Source organism: Marmota monax, unplaced genomic scaffold (genome assembly GCF_021218885.2).
Source record: "Marmota monax isolate L192 unplaced genomic scaffold, Marmota_monax_Labrador192_F-V1.1 WCK01_AAM20220418_F8-fsc00078, whole genome shotgun sequence".
Lineage (NCBI taxonomy): Eukaryota > Metazoa > Chordata > Mammalia > Rodentia > Sciuridae > Marmota > Marmota monax.
The window spans coordinates 7,801,493-7,817,666 of record NW_026694865.1 but is presented as its reverse complement, the minus strand read 5'-3'; the positions used below and the strand labels follow the sequence as shown (position 1 = coordinate 7,817,666).

At 35.2% G+C, this 16,174-nt stretch overlaps 1 protein-coding gene across 1 annotated transcript in view; it reads left to right on the top strand.

Annotated features, from left to right (window-relative positions):
* Aph1b (aph-1 homolog B, gamma-secretase subunit) overlaps nt 1-16,174 on the top strand; it is a 28,124-nt gene that overhangs the window by 4,159 nt on the left and 7,791 nt on the right. Inside the window, exons 3-5 of the mRNA XM_046426512.2 lie at nt 2,323-2,393; nt 3,438-3,560; nt 14,490-14,617. Coding sequence (XP_046282468.1) covers nt 2,323-2,393; nt 3,438-3,560; nt 14,490-14,617 — 322 coding nt within the window. The remainder of the gene's footprint in view (nt 1-2,322; nt 2,394-3,437; nt 3,561-14,489; nt 14,618-16,174) is intronic.

The following is a 16,174-nucleotide window of genomic DNA, read 5'->3' as shown; positions in this document are numbered from 1 at the left end:
GAGTTCACGATGGTGTTTGTTTTTGTTGCTGGTTCTCTGGGGATTGAACCCAGGCATGCTCTACCATTGAGCTACATACATCCTAGCTCTTTTTACATTTTGACATGGGGTCTCATTACGTTGCTGAGGGCCTTGCTAAGTTGCTGAGGCTGACTTCAAACTTGTGATCCTCCTGCCTCAGCTTACCAAGTTGCTGGGATTATAAGCATGTACCACTGTTTGTTTTTTGGTAGTTATTGAATCCAGGTCTTTGTGCTCTACCGCTGACTATACCCATAGCTCTGCTACAGTTTTCTTTAAGAGGCATCAGTCTATTTTTTTAAAATTTCTAAAATGGTGTATTTAATTTGTGTGCATAGTTCTTGATGCATACCTCTATTATATATACATTTGAAAATAGAACAAACAAAAAGAGTATGGTTTACCAGTAATTTTTCAAAGTTTATATTTTTTAAAATGGGATCTTTTTTCCATTCTTGGAAATACAATAATAAATGCAAACAAAGAATTTTTCACTTCCGTAAAATGTTAAATTGAAAACACTACTACTTGCATCAACAGTCATGTGTTCTGTGCGTCAGGAACATGGAAACTGATCATGTTTTGTGCTTTTTCACTTCCTACTGTTAACACTAAGAACTATTAGTGCCAAAACATTCCCTCTCAAACACTCCTGTAAAATAGACTGAGGAAGTTTACTAAACTTTTGAACTTATATATTTCATGTATTTGTGATAACAGTACTTTGCCATACCAAATAGTAAAAATATTTTTTTATTCCTGAATCATTTTATAAAACAAATTCTACAAAATTTATTCATTTTACTTTATTGATAACTTTGTTGAAGGAGATCATTACTATTACAATGACTCATAAGCTTTAGTTAGTTTTTAACAGGATCCCTGTAATAGGTAAGTTTATTTTATTTAGGAAAATTGGATAATTTAGTTGGTTACTGCTCCAAAGAAATAGGAAAACTGTCACTTAAATTTCTGGCTTATTCTTTTGAGTCCAGAAAAACAAAGAACACTTTTCATATGCATATTAGTATTTTGGCTGAATTCTGCATTGCCTTAATGTAGTCTATAATGAATTTACATACCTTGAAATTTAAATTAACACAATGCCAGAAAGTAAGAATGTTCTGGTTAGTTTTGTGTTTTTAGAGTTCATCTCTCTCCTTTTTGTTTCAACACTTGCTGACAAATGAGTCAAAAATGTTTTGTTTCCATTATTACTTTAGTAAACATATGTTTTAGTAAATATAATTTAAATATTCTTTGAGTCAGAATCTTATACTGTTGCGTAGTTCCTGGCCAAAAAGGAGTAGCAATAGTGCCTGTAGTGGAACTGACCAGCCATATCTGGCATTCTGTACATATCAGGTGGAAAGTGGAGGCTCAATGATATGTTTGTGGATTGGCTATAAAGGAAGCATATGATCACTCTGAAGATCATTTCTTGTTGAGCAGTATTCTATCCTTTCATTCAAATATTTATTTACCTCTTATTCCTGTAACATTTCATTCTACAGGATATAATAAAAGTATTAGGCTGTTTTCTTTCCTGAAGTCTATTGGAGATATAAAATATACATGTAAAATATTTTAGAATCAGATATAATTAAGTACCCCTATGAGAGTTCAGATCATCAGTATTATAGGATTTAAGAGTAAGGAGGACTAGTGATAATCAACCATTGGTAGAGGCAGCTTCTTTAAGAAATTATTGCCTGGGGCCTGAGGGTGTGGCTCACTGGTATAGCATGTGCTTAGCATGTGTGAGACCCTGGGTTCAATCCCCAGCAGAGAGAGAGAGAGAGAAGGAGAGAAGGAGGGAGGGAGGAGAGAATAGAGGAGGATAAGGAAGAAAAAGGAGAAAAGTTTTGGTTTTACAGAATGCAAGACAGAAGGGAAGGAGGCAGTAAGTGTGGCCCTAATAAAAGATAAAGTGGAGATGAAGACAGTGCTTTGGGAAAAGAAAAAAAGTTCAGAGTGGTAAATTCCATGGATATTGAGATATTTATTGAGCTTAGAAATATGGTGTTGCTGTTTTTCTTATTAAATTAATTCCTTCATGACTTATTTACCTATGTTTTTCTTTTTTATATGAGCATTTAGAAAAAAGGCAGAAGTTAGAAATTACAGCTGATTTTACTTAATTGAAAATATGCTGGGTTTTGTTTGAATGGATTCTAGATTTAGAGTATAACCTGATCAGAGTCTTAGGAAGTATCTGGATTTGAAGTGTCTTGTGTACTTTCCTGACATACTGCTTTTTCTTCTTTTTTTAAAAAATGTATGTGTGTGGTTTTATTATAGAAAAGCCAGTGAGGGTTTGAAGAGCATAAACCCAGATGAGAGTGCACCCTCCATGCAATTGCTGGCCTATGGTAAGTTAGAACCATGCCGTGTCATTAAGAAAAAAAAAAAATCAGACTTGGCTTGAAAACTTTCTTTATCTTGCTGGGCACAGAGGCACATGCCACCTGTAATCTCAGCAGCTCAGGAGGCTGAGGCAGGAGGTTCATGAGTTCAAAGCTAGCCTCACAACTTAGTGAAGCCCTAAGCAACTCATCGAGACCCTGTCTCTAAATAAAATACATGTGACTCAGTGGTTAAGCACCCCTGGGTTCAATCCCCGGTTCAAAAAGAACCCCACCACCTTCATCTTATCTTTTGTAGATTTCAAGCAGTATTTTATTACTGTCTTGACTTATTGGCATATATTATTTGTTTTTTTTACAACTTTCCTGGTTCCTTATGTGAAGGAAAATGATTACTGGTGACCTTTTTCTGTATGTTCATTAAATATTAATCAAGTTTGAAAGATTTTTAACATATATACTATATTCTAGTTAACCAACAATTTCATAGTGATGTAGCTTTCACTTTCCCTGATTGTTTACCATGACTTTAGCTGCACTGGGAGGACTCTTTATATTAATTCAGGCATATCTTTTTTTAGGCATATCTTTGCATATTATTCTTACAGAATTATGTTTTTAGATTGGGCTTAGGACTCTAAATTGAGCCCAGGATCAAGCCTTACATGCACAGTCACTTTTCAAGTTCAATTCTGGTTCTAAGCCATCAAATTTAACTCCATAGATTCTGTTACCATAAACCAAAGCCAGAACTTTAGCATTATATCCTCCTCTGCCTCATCTATTTCTTCTGTGTTTCTAGATCTTTTTCTATCCTTTTTTTCATTTCTCTGCTGAATCCCATTGTTCATTTCCCTTTCTCTTACCATTTCTCTTTGTTCATCATGTAGGTAAGCACATGCCTTTCCAGAGCTGGCTGGCCACTGCTTCAACAATAGCATATGTACCATTTCCCCTCCGGCAAAGTAGTATTCCCTAGTTCTTAGAATTTTTATTTGAATAGAAATCACAGCAAGAAAAGGGTTTAACAGTGTTTTTATTCCTTTTTAGTTTCTGGCTTGGGCTTTGGAATCATGAGCGGAGTGTTTTCCTTTGTGAATACCCTGTCTGACTCCTTGGGGCCAGGTATTGTGGGCATTCATGGAGATTCTCCTCAGTTTTTCCTTAATTCAGGTATGTATCTGATAGCTGTGAATGGTCAGCCTTCTAGTGTAAATGATCATCCTCAGTGGAGTTCGCAGGCTTAGGAATTCAAGTGAATGGAAATTTATGTAATACCAAGGCAAAATACTCTTAGAAAGAGTATAAAGAGAAGAACCTAGGAAAATAAATATTTTGGTTAGTGTTTTAGAATTTTAAGTGAAATTTAGCTTGTATAAAATGTAGTTTTATTTTGTTATACTAACAATGTTACTGTATAGTTGAAGTATTTATTAGAAGTTAATTTGCATAGGCTATATTTTCTTTTTGGTATTTGTAATTTTATATTCATAAGTCCTAATCTTTACTTAATTTACATCTTAGTGCATTTGGGAGATAGGCAGTATAATTTAATCTTGAAATTAAGAGGAAAAGAATAACCAATGAATTGATATTTTTATCCAAAGATGCAGTATAAAAGGACCAACTCAAATTTCTTTTCAACCACTAGCTAAAAATTTTCATCATGATGCAACAATTGCAGATTTGAGTCACTAATATGCATAATTAAGATTTCTCCTAAGTTCTGCATGAAGACTTTTAAAGATAGAGGGGAAAACTCTACTGTGTTTTTAGTTATCTCTACAGCAGTTATAAAATTAAAATAAGTGACCCTCACACATTATTTTAATTCCATCATTATTAACCTCCATGCAAAAGCTCCCCTCTTGTCCTCTAGTAGGGAGAATAAGGCAAAAAAAAAAAAAAAAAAGTAAAAAATGTTTAAGATGATGATGTTAAAAAGACATAAAGAGGTATGACCAAATTTTTTTTTAAATTGTTACATAAGAGACATTCTTCATGTTGTCATGACCCCCAAACCCAGTGTAAACTTTCACCACTCTTCCTAGACCCTTTGTTTTTATTTCAGTTCAGACTTTGTTATCTCCTCTCTAGATTAATGCCATCAACCCGCAACTAGTTAGTCTTCCCTTTACACACATTTTCATGTGAATTCATCCTATATGCAGTCACCAAACTAATTTGCCCAGTTTCAGAAGTTTTTGACTTTCCAACATCTGTAGAAGAAAGTGAAGGATCTTTAACTCTGATTGCAAGTTAGAGGACCAGGAAGTGTGTTAATAAATCGTACTTATTTAATGGCACCTTCAACATAGCAAATTATCTTCCTTGTAAATATTCGATAACAGGAATATTTCTAGAAAATTTTTAAATGATTATGCTGAGGGTTATATTTATACAAATGTAATATTAATACCTGGTGTCTGTTAAAGTTCAGTATAAATTAATAAAAGTCTAGTTTTATGAATTTTTTACACAGCTTCGTTACCTTGCTTACAGAAACTATTTTCTTTTCATTTTCAAATTTTACCAGTTTCTTTCACTAGATGGTGCTAATTCCCTTCAATGAACTAGTCAGTTTTCAAAAGTCCGACTTAAAATTATTCTTTTGGAAGAGTGTAAGAAAAGATTTACTATCACGTTTGCCCTTTTACCACTGTTGTTGTATTTGTAATTTCTGTGAACTCAAAGAAAAATTCAATATTCAATAAGATAATGTCTTTAGCCAGGTTTGGATAATAGACTGGCCATGTTGTGAATATGACCTACGGAATGAAAGAATAGCCATTATTTTATAATAAGTGAATTTCTTATTGTTATTCTCTGAAGCATAAACTTTGAATTATACATTTAAGAAATTGATTTTTATTTAACCATAACCCCAAATTATATGTATATTTGTATTTTTGTTGTATATTATTTGCAATTACTGTTATTACCATTTATTTAGACACAAGCTCATTTTTAATTTTGCAGTTAAATTTGCAAATTTATATTTTTAACATGTTCCATTATAAATGCCTAAGTAATAGTCAAAACAAATAGGAATATGAGGTCATTAGTATATCTATATTAGTGTATATTAATAAGATACACATTATATAAAACCTGTATATACATAGGTTTTTGTTACAGAAAGGCATAGTTTATATATAATATGTATGAGTTAAGTCTTTTTCTTTTATAGTTATGTAGTAAGCTTGCATTGAAGTATTAGAATCATTGTAATTTCTTGGAAATGCTGTATAGAGATGGAAGTATTGGAATCAGAATCCCAAATTCCAGTCTTTTCCTAGCTCATTAATTTAGCAGTTGGAGCAAGTCCATCTGATTATTTAACTACTCCATAAATATGTATTTGTATTTAGTAGGAGTTATACCAAGCTATGAAAATATAGTTGATAGTCATACCTTTCATCCATATTGGTGAATAGAGACAAATAGCTAATTATAATAAAGCATAATAAATGCTGCAATAAGGAAGAGATAGTATAGTATAGTACTTTGCCTTTATCCCTTTTACCACTGTTGTGATTAATTGGCTAGTGGTGTAATTATTTGTTTAATGTCTCTCTCTCCAGTTGGGTGCTAAGCCATGTAAGCACAAGGATTATACTGTTATGTTCACTGCTATATCCCCAGCACCTTGTAGAGTCCTTTGTTTCTAGATGGCACTCAATAAATATTTACTGAAAAATGAAAGCTAGGCACAGCTTATGGACTGCCATTGCAGTTGAGATTTACTTAAAGATAATGGTAACTAGGCAGGTAAAGGAAGGGGGTTGTGCAGGAAGGATGTTCCAGGCAGAGGGAAGAGGCCTCTTCCCTTTAGGCCTGGCAGTGAGAAAGACATTGTTCACTAGGTAAAGGAAGTATCTTTCAGGAAGGGCAAAAGTAATGCCAAGTTCAGAGTTGTTAAGAATTAAATTAATATTTAAGGGCTTTATAAACTCCAGAGTGGCCTAAGAATGTTATCGAGGTAGAAAATTTGGTTCCTGAGATTAGAAAACAGAATTTAGAGGATAATTTCTTGAATATTACTCTGAATTACCTCCCTTGTACTTTAGAAGGGAAAAAATGTTTAATTTATTACTCAGTTTAAAAGGACAGCTGATGTTTTTAAACTTCCCAAACCATTTCATTTCTTTTATATTTTCTGAACAGTGTTCTTGTCTAGATATATTTTAAAACTTTTTTGCCACTAAAGCTTTTCACTGGGCAAAATCAGTACTGGTAAGACCACATGTGGAGTATTGTATTCACTTGTAATCATTGTGATTTAACAGGAATGCTGAAGTACTAAAATTCACATGGAAGAATAGGGTCAGCATGATGAAAGATCTAGAAACTGTCGTATAAAGTGTAATTGAAAAAAATGAATTAAAAGGATTGTTGGAGATCAAGTTTTTCCTTCAGTTTGTCATTTCTTGTGATCAAATTATGCATCTACATACTTGCATGGCTTCATAGTGGCCAAAATGTACTTTTTTGCCCCTTGACTTTGAGTCACATGCCTTGAATTGGTCAATCAATGAATATTAAGTAAGAGCATTAAAAAGTTCTTGCATGGTTGGACCTGAGTTCTTGGACATGGGTCACATTCCTTGAGAACATGCCTTTGATAGTTAATGTCCGCTTAGCATGGATCCCTAAATGAACACACATAGAGCAGACCTGAGTACATCCTGCAGTAAGGAGCCCAATCCAGCAGTCTGCAGCAGAGCTGCCAGCTGAGTCCTGCCTTCATTTGCCAAAGCACAGTCATAGTTAGTAAACCTGGTGAGTTCCTTTTTTTATTCATTCACATTTTTTATTGATGACATTTTTGGTACTGGGGATTGAACCCAGGGGTGCTTTTACCACTGTCTGAAGCACACTTAGGGTGGTTAGGTCTCAGTTTACTTTCTTGGTTCCCTTTTAGTTGCTGTCCACTCTTTACTAATTAACTGATTTTTTGGATTTAGTTATACAGTAAACATATTAACTCTCCATGAATCCCAGTTCACAATATAGTTTTACTGGTCTACTAAATCCACTTCATCCCCTTTTCAACTCCTCCATCTTTGGGGAATCCCTTAAAGATGCATGTTCAAGGTTAAATGGAACTTAACATTTGGCCATACATAATGGGAAAATACTTGTCATAGGAGTAACAATAGGTGTGTGCATAGCCCAGTTACCACCTAGGCCTATTGTAGACTCTAGTAGCCTGTGATACTTTATAAAGTGTGCACATCATGGGCATCAGTCTCGTGCAGTGTGTAAATAAGCATATCTGTGTTGCTTCACCATCCTTGGCAGAAAGAATGGCCTGGGTTGTAGCTGTAATACTTGATGGCCCTTGTAGATATAATCCAGGTCACCTTGTGAGATTCTGATGTCTCTTTCCTCATAGGGATGAGTGACAGATCTCTGCTATCTAAGTCAGTCAAATGCCTCCACTTCTCCATTCTCCATAGACCTTATTTCTTCTCTATGTGTGAAATGGTCTTTATTATTTTCATCCAATGCTGCCCTTAATTTTTGGTATTTTGAGGTTTTGTTTCTTTTCCTTCACTGAATTCCAAAGAGAATTTTTTTCATAGCCAGTGATGAACAAGAGACTATCCTATAAATATGGCTTACACTGGACAAAAGTCAGATTTGGAAAATCATCCAGAATGGTATATTCATTTAGCCCCATAAGAATGAATTTTTTTGCCTTCTAAATCCAGTGTTAATCATTTCAAAGTGGGAAAAAGAGCCTTTATTTTTCACCATTATTGCTTCATATAGCCTTCCTCAGCAACCTCAGCTTGATTCCACATAGCTCCATGGCTATGATAAGAAGCTATGTGCTGGGAATCCCATAATTTCCTGACCTGTTCCATGCCCACTTCTCATGAAGGATGCCCTTCATTCCTGGGACCAGTGCACCAGTTCGCTCTTCTACCTCTCCTTAGCTCTGCTGTGAGTCAAAATGTTCACATCAAGGCCACTGCATTGCATAACATCTGGGGGAATTGTTCACGTGTAACATATTTCATTGGTGTACTCTGAGGTTTTTCCAACATGATCCTGGAATAAGATTTAGCCAAATTTCCAAGAACCAGACTTTTCTCGCATGGGTAAATATTTGGAAATCTTGGCTATTCTTTTGAGGAATTAATTGACTTTAAGAGGTAGAGTGATTGGATTTTATCACCTTTTTTATGGTTCTAAAGTTCTCATAGAAGACTTGCATGTGAATATTTTTCTTGAGGCTGAAATCCATTGTTTCAGATGATATGCTGCTTTTCCCTCTCTAGTGGAACTTTCTCTTTACATTCTGTGGAACTATTTGAAATCCTGCTGATTTTTCACCAGAAATCTGGGAGGACAGAGATGTCTGAACAACTTTAATGTGGTGCACCCCTGAATTCTTCCTCATCTCATTGATATAATCTCTACTAGTTGCTCAGGCCAATTTGTTTTATTGGACTCATTCCTGATTCTTCCTTTTTATCATAACCCATATGCAATCCAGCTGCAGAAGTTATATCCAGTTTCATTTAAATCTTCACCCAAGTTTTTATAGGATTGCTTTTGCTTTATAAATAGCACCAGGAATAGATAGACTTGAGAGCTGATTTGGAGCAGGCATTTAAAGAAAAGGTAAATCTCATGGTATTGAAACTACTCTAGACCAGCAATAAGGTTTAAAAGGTTCTAATTTACTTCATGAAGTCAATGAAGCATTAATAGAAAGTAATGGAATCCTGAGAGCCCACAATCACTGCTTGCTGCCTGAGTGGGTCCCCCATTGGGGAGTTGTACCCTTGATGGCCATAAGCACTGCCTTGGACTCCATGCTCCTAATTGCAGCTCTAGCCAATGAGCTTTGGCATGATTTCTTTCTTTTCATTGGTACCAGGATTGAACTCAAGGGTTCTTAACCATTGAGTCACCTCCTCAGCCCTTTTTAATATTTGAGACAGGGTCTCACTAAGTTACTTAGGGCCTCACTAAGTTGCTGGGGCTGGCTTTGAACTCATGATCCTCCTGCCTCAGCCTTCCAAGCTGCTGGGATTACAGATTTGCACCACCACACACTTGGCTTGGTGTGGTTTCTTAGTGCATTTTTTGTGGCAGTAGCTGACTAATGTAGGGAATTTCAATTATTTTTTTAATGTGCCTCATATGGAAAAAAAAAAAAGAGTTGTATTTCTTCAAAAAGCTTTCCTATGATTAAAAAGCAGGAGTTAGAGCAGTTTCTCAACTACAATACTATTGACATATGGGGCCAGATACTTTTTTATTGGGGAACTGTCTTTTGCATACTGTAGGGCTTTTAACAGCATCCTTGGCTTCTATCCACTATATAACAGAAAAAAATGTGACAATACCATTTCCATATGTGACAAGTAAAAATGTTTACTGACATTACCAAATGTCCTCTGGGGTCATAATCACCCTAGCTGAGAATTACTGAGTTAGAGGAAGGCAGATTTGAGAACATTTACCACAGTAGCTATTTAATGAAGTAAGCTCCTAAATTGGAAGCATTCAAAGTGGACCCTGTGGGACTGATTTTTTTTCCATATGTGAGGGGACTGGATTACATGACTAATAAGAGGCCTCCCAGTGTTCATGCTATCACATTGATGGGTTAATTTGGGAAGAGTATTTATTTCAACATTCTTCAGTATTGCTAGGGGGGCTTTAAACATAACATTATAACCTTGGTAGTCCATTCAGCTCATAAACATGCCTCAGGAATGTTTTCATAAATATGAAATGATGAGTTCTATTTTAAACACCTGCAGTCATTTAAGTTGCTTTTGGGACATCTTGTTTATAATCTTTTTGGTATTAAGGGACAGTACCATAACTTGCTTAACTTCCATATAATATGAGATGGTTTTAACACGTATTTTTTAAAATAATGGATAATAATTTTTTATTAGTTGCTCAAAACATGGATAATAAATTTAATACTGGAGAATTTTAATACTGAATAATATCTGGGACCTGAATCCTGCTTACACTTGACTGGAGATCTCTCTCAAATCCAGAGGGTTCCTATAACCTGGAGGAGTAGAGGGCAGGCTCCCACTTCATAGAACCCAGAAACCTCAGACCCTTAGAAAAGAAGCCAAAAGCCCTTTGGTATTCACAGCCTGACTATAGGCAGCAAGGGCCAAGTGCTGGGTTTTGAGAAGTCTCTGTTGCTGCCACCACCCATAAGCAGCCCTTATATCTCTCCAACGTAGTCAGAAACACACTGAGGTGATTAAGAGAGACCTAGATTACAGTTTACAGCAGTTTATGTTCTCTCAGGAATCCAGAGTTAGCATTAGTTGCTATCTTAGGCCATTGTTTTCATAGGGACAGAAAAGTTTATATCAGGAATGAGAGAAGGACATGGTACTTAGGGATCTGAATGCTGGAATATTTGGGGTTTATTCATTAAAGAAGTTAGTAAAAAGAGGCAATACTAAATGTTACCTCTTAAAGATGACAGTGAAACTTTTTGTTTTAACATAGGTTAGATCGAGCCAGGTGTGGTGGCGCATGCCTATAATCCCAGTGACTCCAGAGGTTGAGGCAGGAGTATTGAAAGTTCGAGGCCAGCCTTGGCAACTTAGGCCCTAAACAACTTAGATCCTGTCTTAAAAAATGAAAAGGGCTAGGTATGTCACTCAGTGGTAAAGCACCTCTGGGTTCAATCCCCAGTACCTAATAAATTAGTAAATAAGTTTTTAAAAAGACTGGGGATATAGCTCAGTGGTAAAGTGCCCCTGGATTAAATTCCTAGTATCAAAAAAAAAAAAAAAGGTTTAGATTGAAGCATTGTTTGCCTAGAGATTTAGCCTTAGAAGATTATTAGAAGAGGAAATCCATTGTCAAACTAAACTTTCCTCTGTCACAAACAGAGGTACAGTACTTGCTAAAATTGTTCAGCTTTATGGATATTCCAAAATATTGGAAATTCTGGAAGCTCCTTTTATTAATCTGTTAGCTAACTTTGGTATTCTTATATTTGGAGAAGGTTTTTTTTTTCTAAGAAAAATATTGGAACAAAGCAAATATTAGGGCTAATCATTAAAGGACTTTTAGGACTTTAATGAGAAAGGCTTAAAAATTAGGAGGCTCTCTAGAGAGGTTTGTTGCTAGAAAACCTTCATTTCTAGTTGAAATAAATTCCATTTGCTAATGGAAGTATCAAAATAGAATATATGCAGCTATAGCTACCTGAATGTGGCAGGGTAGTTCAAATACCCAGGTCTTAGTGTCTGTTGGATCTCTTAACAGTTGCAGAGGGAATAAACAATAACTCTCAGTATTCTGCCATAGTACCTTGTGATGGTAAGGGCTCACGATGACCCATCAAAGCTAGTCAGAAACCAGTGGTGGCTATTAAATAAGTAGTCAGGTAGAAATGTATAATATTTTGATATGTGAAAGATTTCCTTTAGATATTATGTTAATAAAACAGTAAGCTGAAAGATGGGGCAAGGCTCCCAGAAACTGTTTTGTGGAAGATGCAGTGCTTAGCACAGACCTGTCCCATACTGAGCACTGAATATACCTATGCAGATAATGGAAGAGGACAGGAAGAAAATAAATGTAAGAGTAATACAAAGTCAGAGGGAAAAAATCTTAAGAATGAAAAAGAATGCATTTTTAATACATAGCCAAATACTCAGGGGATTTGGATAAATGTGGTAATTGCTTGCTGCTTTGCTTCACTTTCCCACCTTGTAGTACGGCTCACTAAGGACCCTGGCTTATTCATTAACCATAGCACAGAGTAGTCAACATTTATTGAAAAGCAGTCGTTTGCCAAGCACTATGCTTTCTGTGAGGTATTATCCCCACTTTAGAAATGAAGGAAATGGAGAAGTTGAATAACTTGTCCAAAGACACACAATGGAGCTGGCATGATTCTAACTTGGGATTGTCTGACACCAAAGATCTATGTATAATATTCAGGCCAGACTATCTAAGTGCTCACTAAATATGTGTAGAGTACAGATAAAAAAAAAAAAAAGTGGAAGCCAGGCACTATGGCACATGCCTGTAATCCCAGCAACTTGGGAAGCTGAGGCAGGAGGATTGCAAGTTCAAGGCCATCCTGGGCAATTTAACAAGATCTTGTCTCAAAAATATTTAAAAATAATAAAAGGGACTAGGGTTGTAGCTCAGTGGTAAAGCAAATTTGGTTTCAATACCCACTATTAAAAAATTGTGAAATGTATATATCAGGGAAGAATCCACTGAAGAAATTACATTTGAGCTGGATCTTAAATAAAAGTAAGATTTGGTTGTGGTGAAATGGGGAAGGATATTGGTGAGGTGTAGAGTATGTAGCCAAGAGGATAAATCTGTTAAAAAAAAAACCAGTATGGTCAAAGAAAAGAAGAGTTCTGGTTTTCTACTTTAAGGATGTATTTGAAGATACATTAGTAGAGGTATATTGTCAGAATTTGGGTCCAGATTGTACAGGGCCTTGAATGCTAGTCTGAGATGTCTGTACTGGACTTTGGAGACAAAGTCAACCTGTCAAAGACTTTTTAGCAAGAAGGACTAAGAAATACAGAAAATTTGGAAGCAAGTTGAGGGCTAATGATGTATTGAAGATACTTGCCTACAACATACAGAACAATGCTTTACAGAATAGACTGAAGGTTTTTCCTGAGAGCATTTCCCAAGTAGGACTTGACCATAAGAGCATACTTGACTGGTTCCAATATTCATGACATCTAGGTTTTAGGAACCCTTAAAGCGTGAGTACTTTATTATAATTATTTTAAAAACTCAGGGTTTGCTTTTGTGCCAGTTACCACCTTTCTGATGTAAGAAACTTTAAAACCTTAACTCCTGGGCATTGTCAGTGGTCTCAACACTATCCCAGGATCTATCTCCAGGAGAACTTCTCTTTCCAGAGTCATCTCTGGAATTAAAATATGTCATTTTAGTTTAGTCTTCTATAGTCTTAAAGTTTTAAAAACTATTGCTCTGCTCCTATTTGAGTTAAAATATTTATCATAATTACTAAAATGATGACACTGTCACACCAAATTTAATAGCTTGCTTTCCTCCAATTGCAACAGTTATGTCTTTTGAATATTGTCTTGTGTGTTTTTCAAGTAAATGAAACTATGCACTTTTATACAGATTTTTTTCATTCAACATTATATTCTTGAGATAATTTATATTTAGATCACATATAGTAGTCCATTGTGTGAATACACCATTCAGGTAATGATGAACGTTTTTTGTTTGTTATTACGAATGGTGCTGGTATAAATTTGTGTGTATATCTCCTTTGCATATTTGTAAGAATTTCTCTAGAGCAGTAGTTCTCAAACTTGGCCATGTATCAGAATGACCTGGAAGGCTATTTAAACTGGAATTGATTGGCTCTTAGCACCATTGTTTCTATATTAGGTGTGTGGTAGATTCCAGTATTCTGCACTTCTTGTAAGTCCTCAGGTTCTGGTGATCTATTGGTTGAGAACTAACTGTTTTATAACATAGATCTTCGAGTTGAAATAGAGAATGAATGTTTTCCACTTTATTAGTAATGCTAGATTGTTTATCTGCCAGCAGTATGAAAGAGAACTGCCAGACTTAGATTTCTCCCGGTGGGTGCTAATGATCTCTTTATTGTGTGACCAGATAAGAAATTTATATAACTTTTTTTAATGCTAAAACTTGCAGTATATATTAAATTTTTCCACTTTTAAATAAAAGAATGTTATCCAGAACATAGGATACACATAACACACACAGAAGCTGTATTCCCAAAAAAAATCTGTGGACACTGATCAAATTTAGTGCCAGTTGCTTAAAAATAATCTTAGATAATTATAATTCTAATATTATTTTATTCTCCCATTGACCTTTTAAGAAAACTTCTAAAGAGAAATCCTACCTTAGTAATAGAAGATTTGTCTCAACAGAAGTTACTGTTTTTAATTGAAAAAGGTCTTTCTTAAGTAGGGCTGAAGGCTAATTGGGGAAAAGCTGTTTAGACTCACAATTCTCTTTTTTGCATTCCTGTGCACAATGAAAGGATGTTCAGCAGCCTTTGGTGTCTGTAGGACTGGGCACTAATGGTTGACTGTCTTTCAGCTTTCATGACGCTGGTTATCATATTGCTGCACGTGTTCTGGGGCATTATATTTTTTGATGCTTGTGAGAAGAAAAAGTGGTACATTCTTCTTATAGTTCTCCTGACCCATCTGCTGGTATCTACTCAGGTGAGTGTTGCCACTGACTTACAACATTTTTTAGAATTCAAGTTCACATATCTAAAATGGTAAATTCCTCTCTAAATGGAGTACATACTCATGGGAAAATTTGGAGTCAAAAAAGTAATTTAAGTGAATGAATGAATCATCTAAGTTTTACTCCAGAAAAAAAAAACACAATTTTTTTTGGTGAATTTCACTAAAGATTATTTCCATGTGTCTTTCCTTTAATGGTTATAGTCAAACCTGAAACAATCTTGCTTTATACTTATATTTACATTATAAAGCACATCTGGGGGCAAGGGATATATGTCAGTTGGTAGAGCACTTGCCTTGCGTGCACAAGGCCTTGAGTTCAATCCCCAGCACCATTTAAAAAAAATAAACACACCTGGAGCAATTTCCACCTGATTACAAATCCTTTAAGATATAAATTTATATCATTATGTAAAAATTATAATTTGTTTAACTGGTTAATCATTTCTGTTTCTCTATAGTTATCATGAAGCTGTCTTCATCATCTATCTGCATAAAACTTTTTCCATATGTAGTTTAGATTCCAGGGTATGGAATTATAAAGTCAAATCACATGGAGATCTTTTAAATACTTGATAAAAATTGCTAAAATACTCTCCATAAAGGTTGTACCATGTTCACACATTCTGATCAATAACAAAAATATTGATTTCACTTCCTTCTCATTGGCATTATAGTAGTTTTTCAAAGCGAGGTTTAAAAAAACTTGACTAGATCTATTTAAGAATACTATGTAATACTTTGAATCTCACTTTTAATGAAATTTGTCATTATTATCAGTGTGACCCCTGACACTGCCTGTCCAGACCGTTTTGACCTGTCAGCTGAAGTGTTACAAGCTTCCTCCTGATGATGCTTGCCTCCTGTTTCTCTTCTTTCCATGCACCTAGAGTTTATATCAGATTTTCTTATATGGGCTCTTTGCCCTTAGATCCTTCTACAATGCCATCATATTGTACCCCCACCGGCCCATACACCTAAAACTCTTCAGTGCTGCAGGGTTACCCTTAATATGATGGCATACCCTTAATATGATGGCATACCCTTAATATGATGGCAACTAGGAAAAGACAAATCTTTGTGGGAAAGAAGGATGAGAAAGACAATACATTAAAATATTAACAATATCTATCTTTGGTGTTGGGATTATGGGTTCTTTTATTCTTTATAGTTTTTGTCATGTTTCAAATTTCTATAACATAGCATTTTTATAATCAGAAAGAAAGTTACATGATAAAGCAAATGTTCTTATGAATCTGACCCATCTGCTGGTATCCACTCAGATAAACAATAAATATATAAATAAATAATAAATATAATAAATAAGAAACTATACGGTGTGTTAGAAGGTATTTGGTGATTTAGACAAAAGGAAAAGTAGAACAAAGAGATCCAGGGTGCAAGGTGGTGATGTCACATCTCTTCACTAGGTGGTCAGAGTATGCTTTATAGTGAAAGAGACATTTAAGAGGGAAAACAAACAAAAAAAAGCAAAGTAGAGATGAGGGAGTTGATCATGTGGCTGAGAGA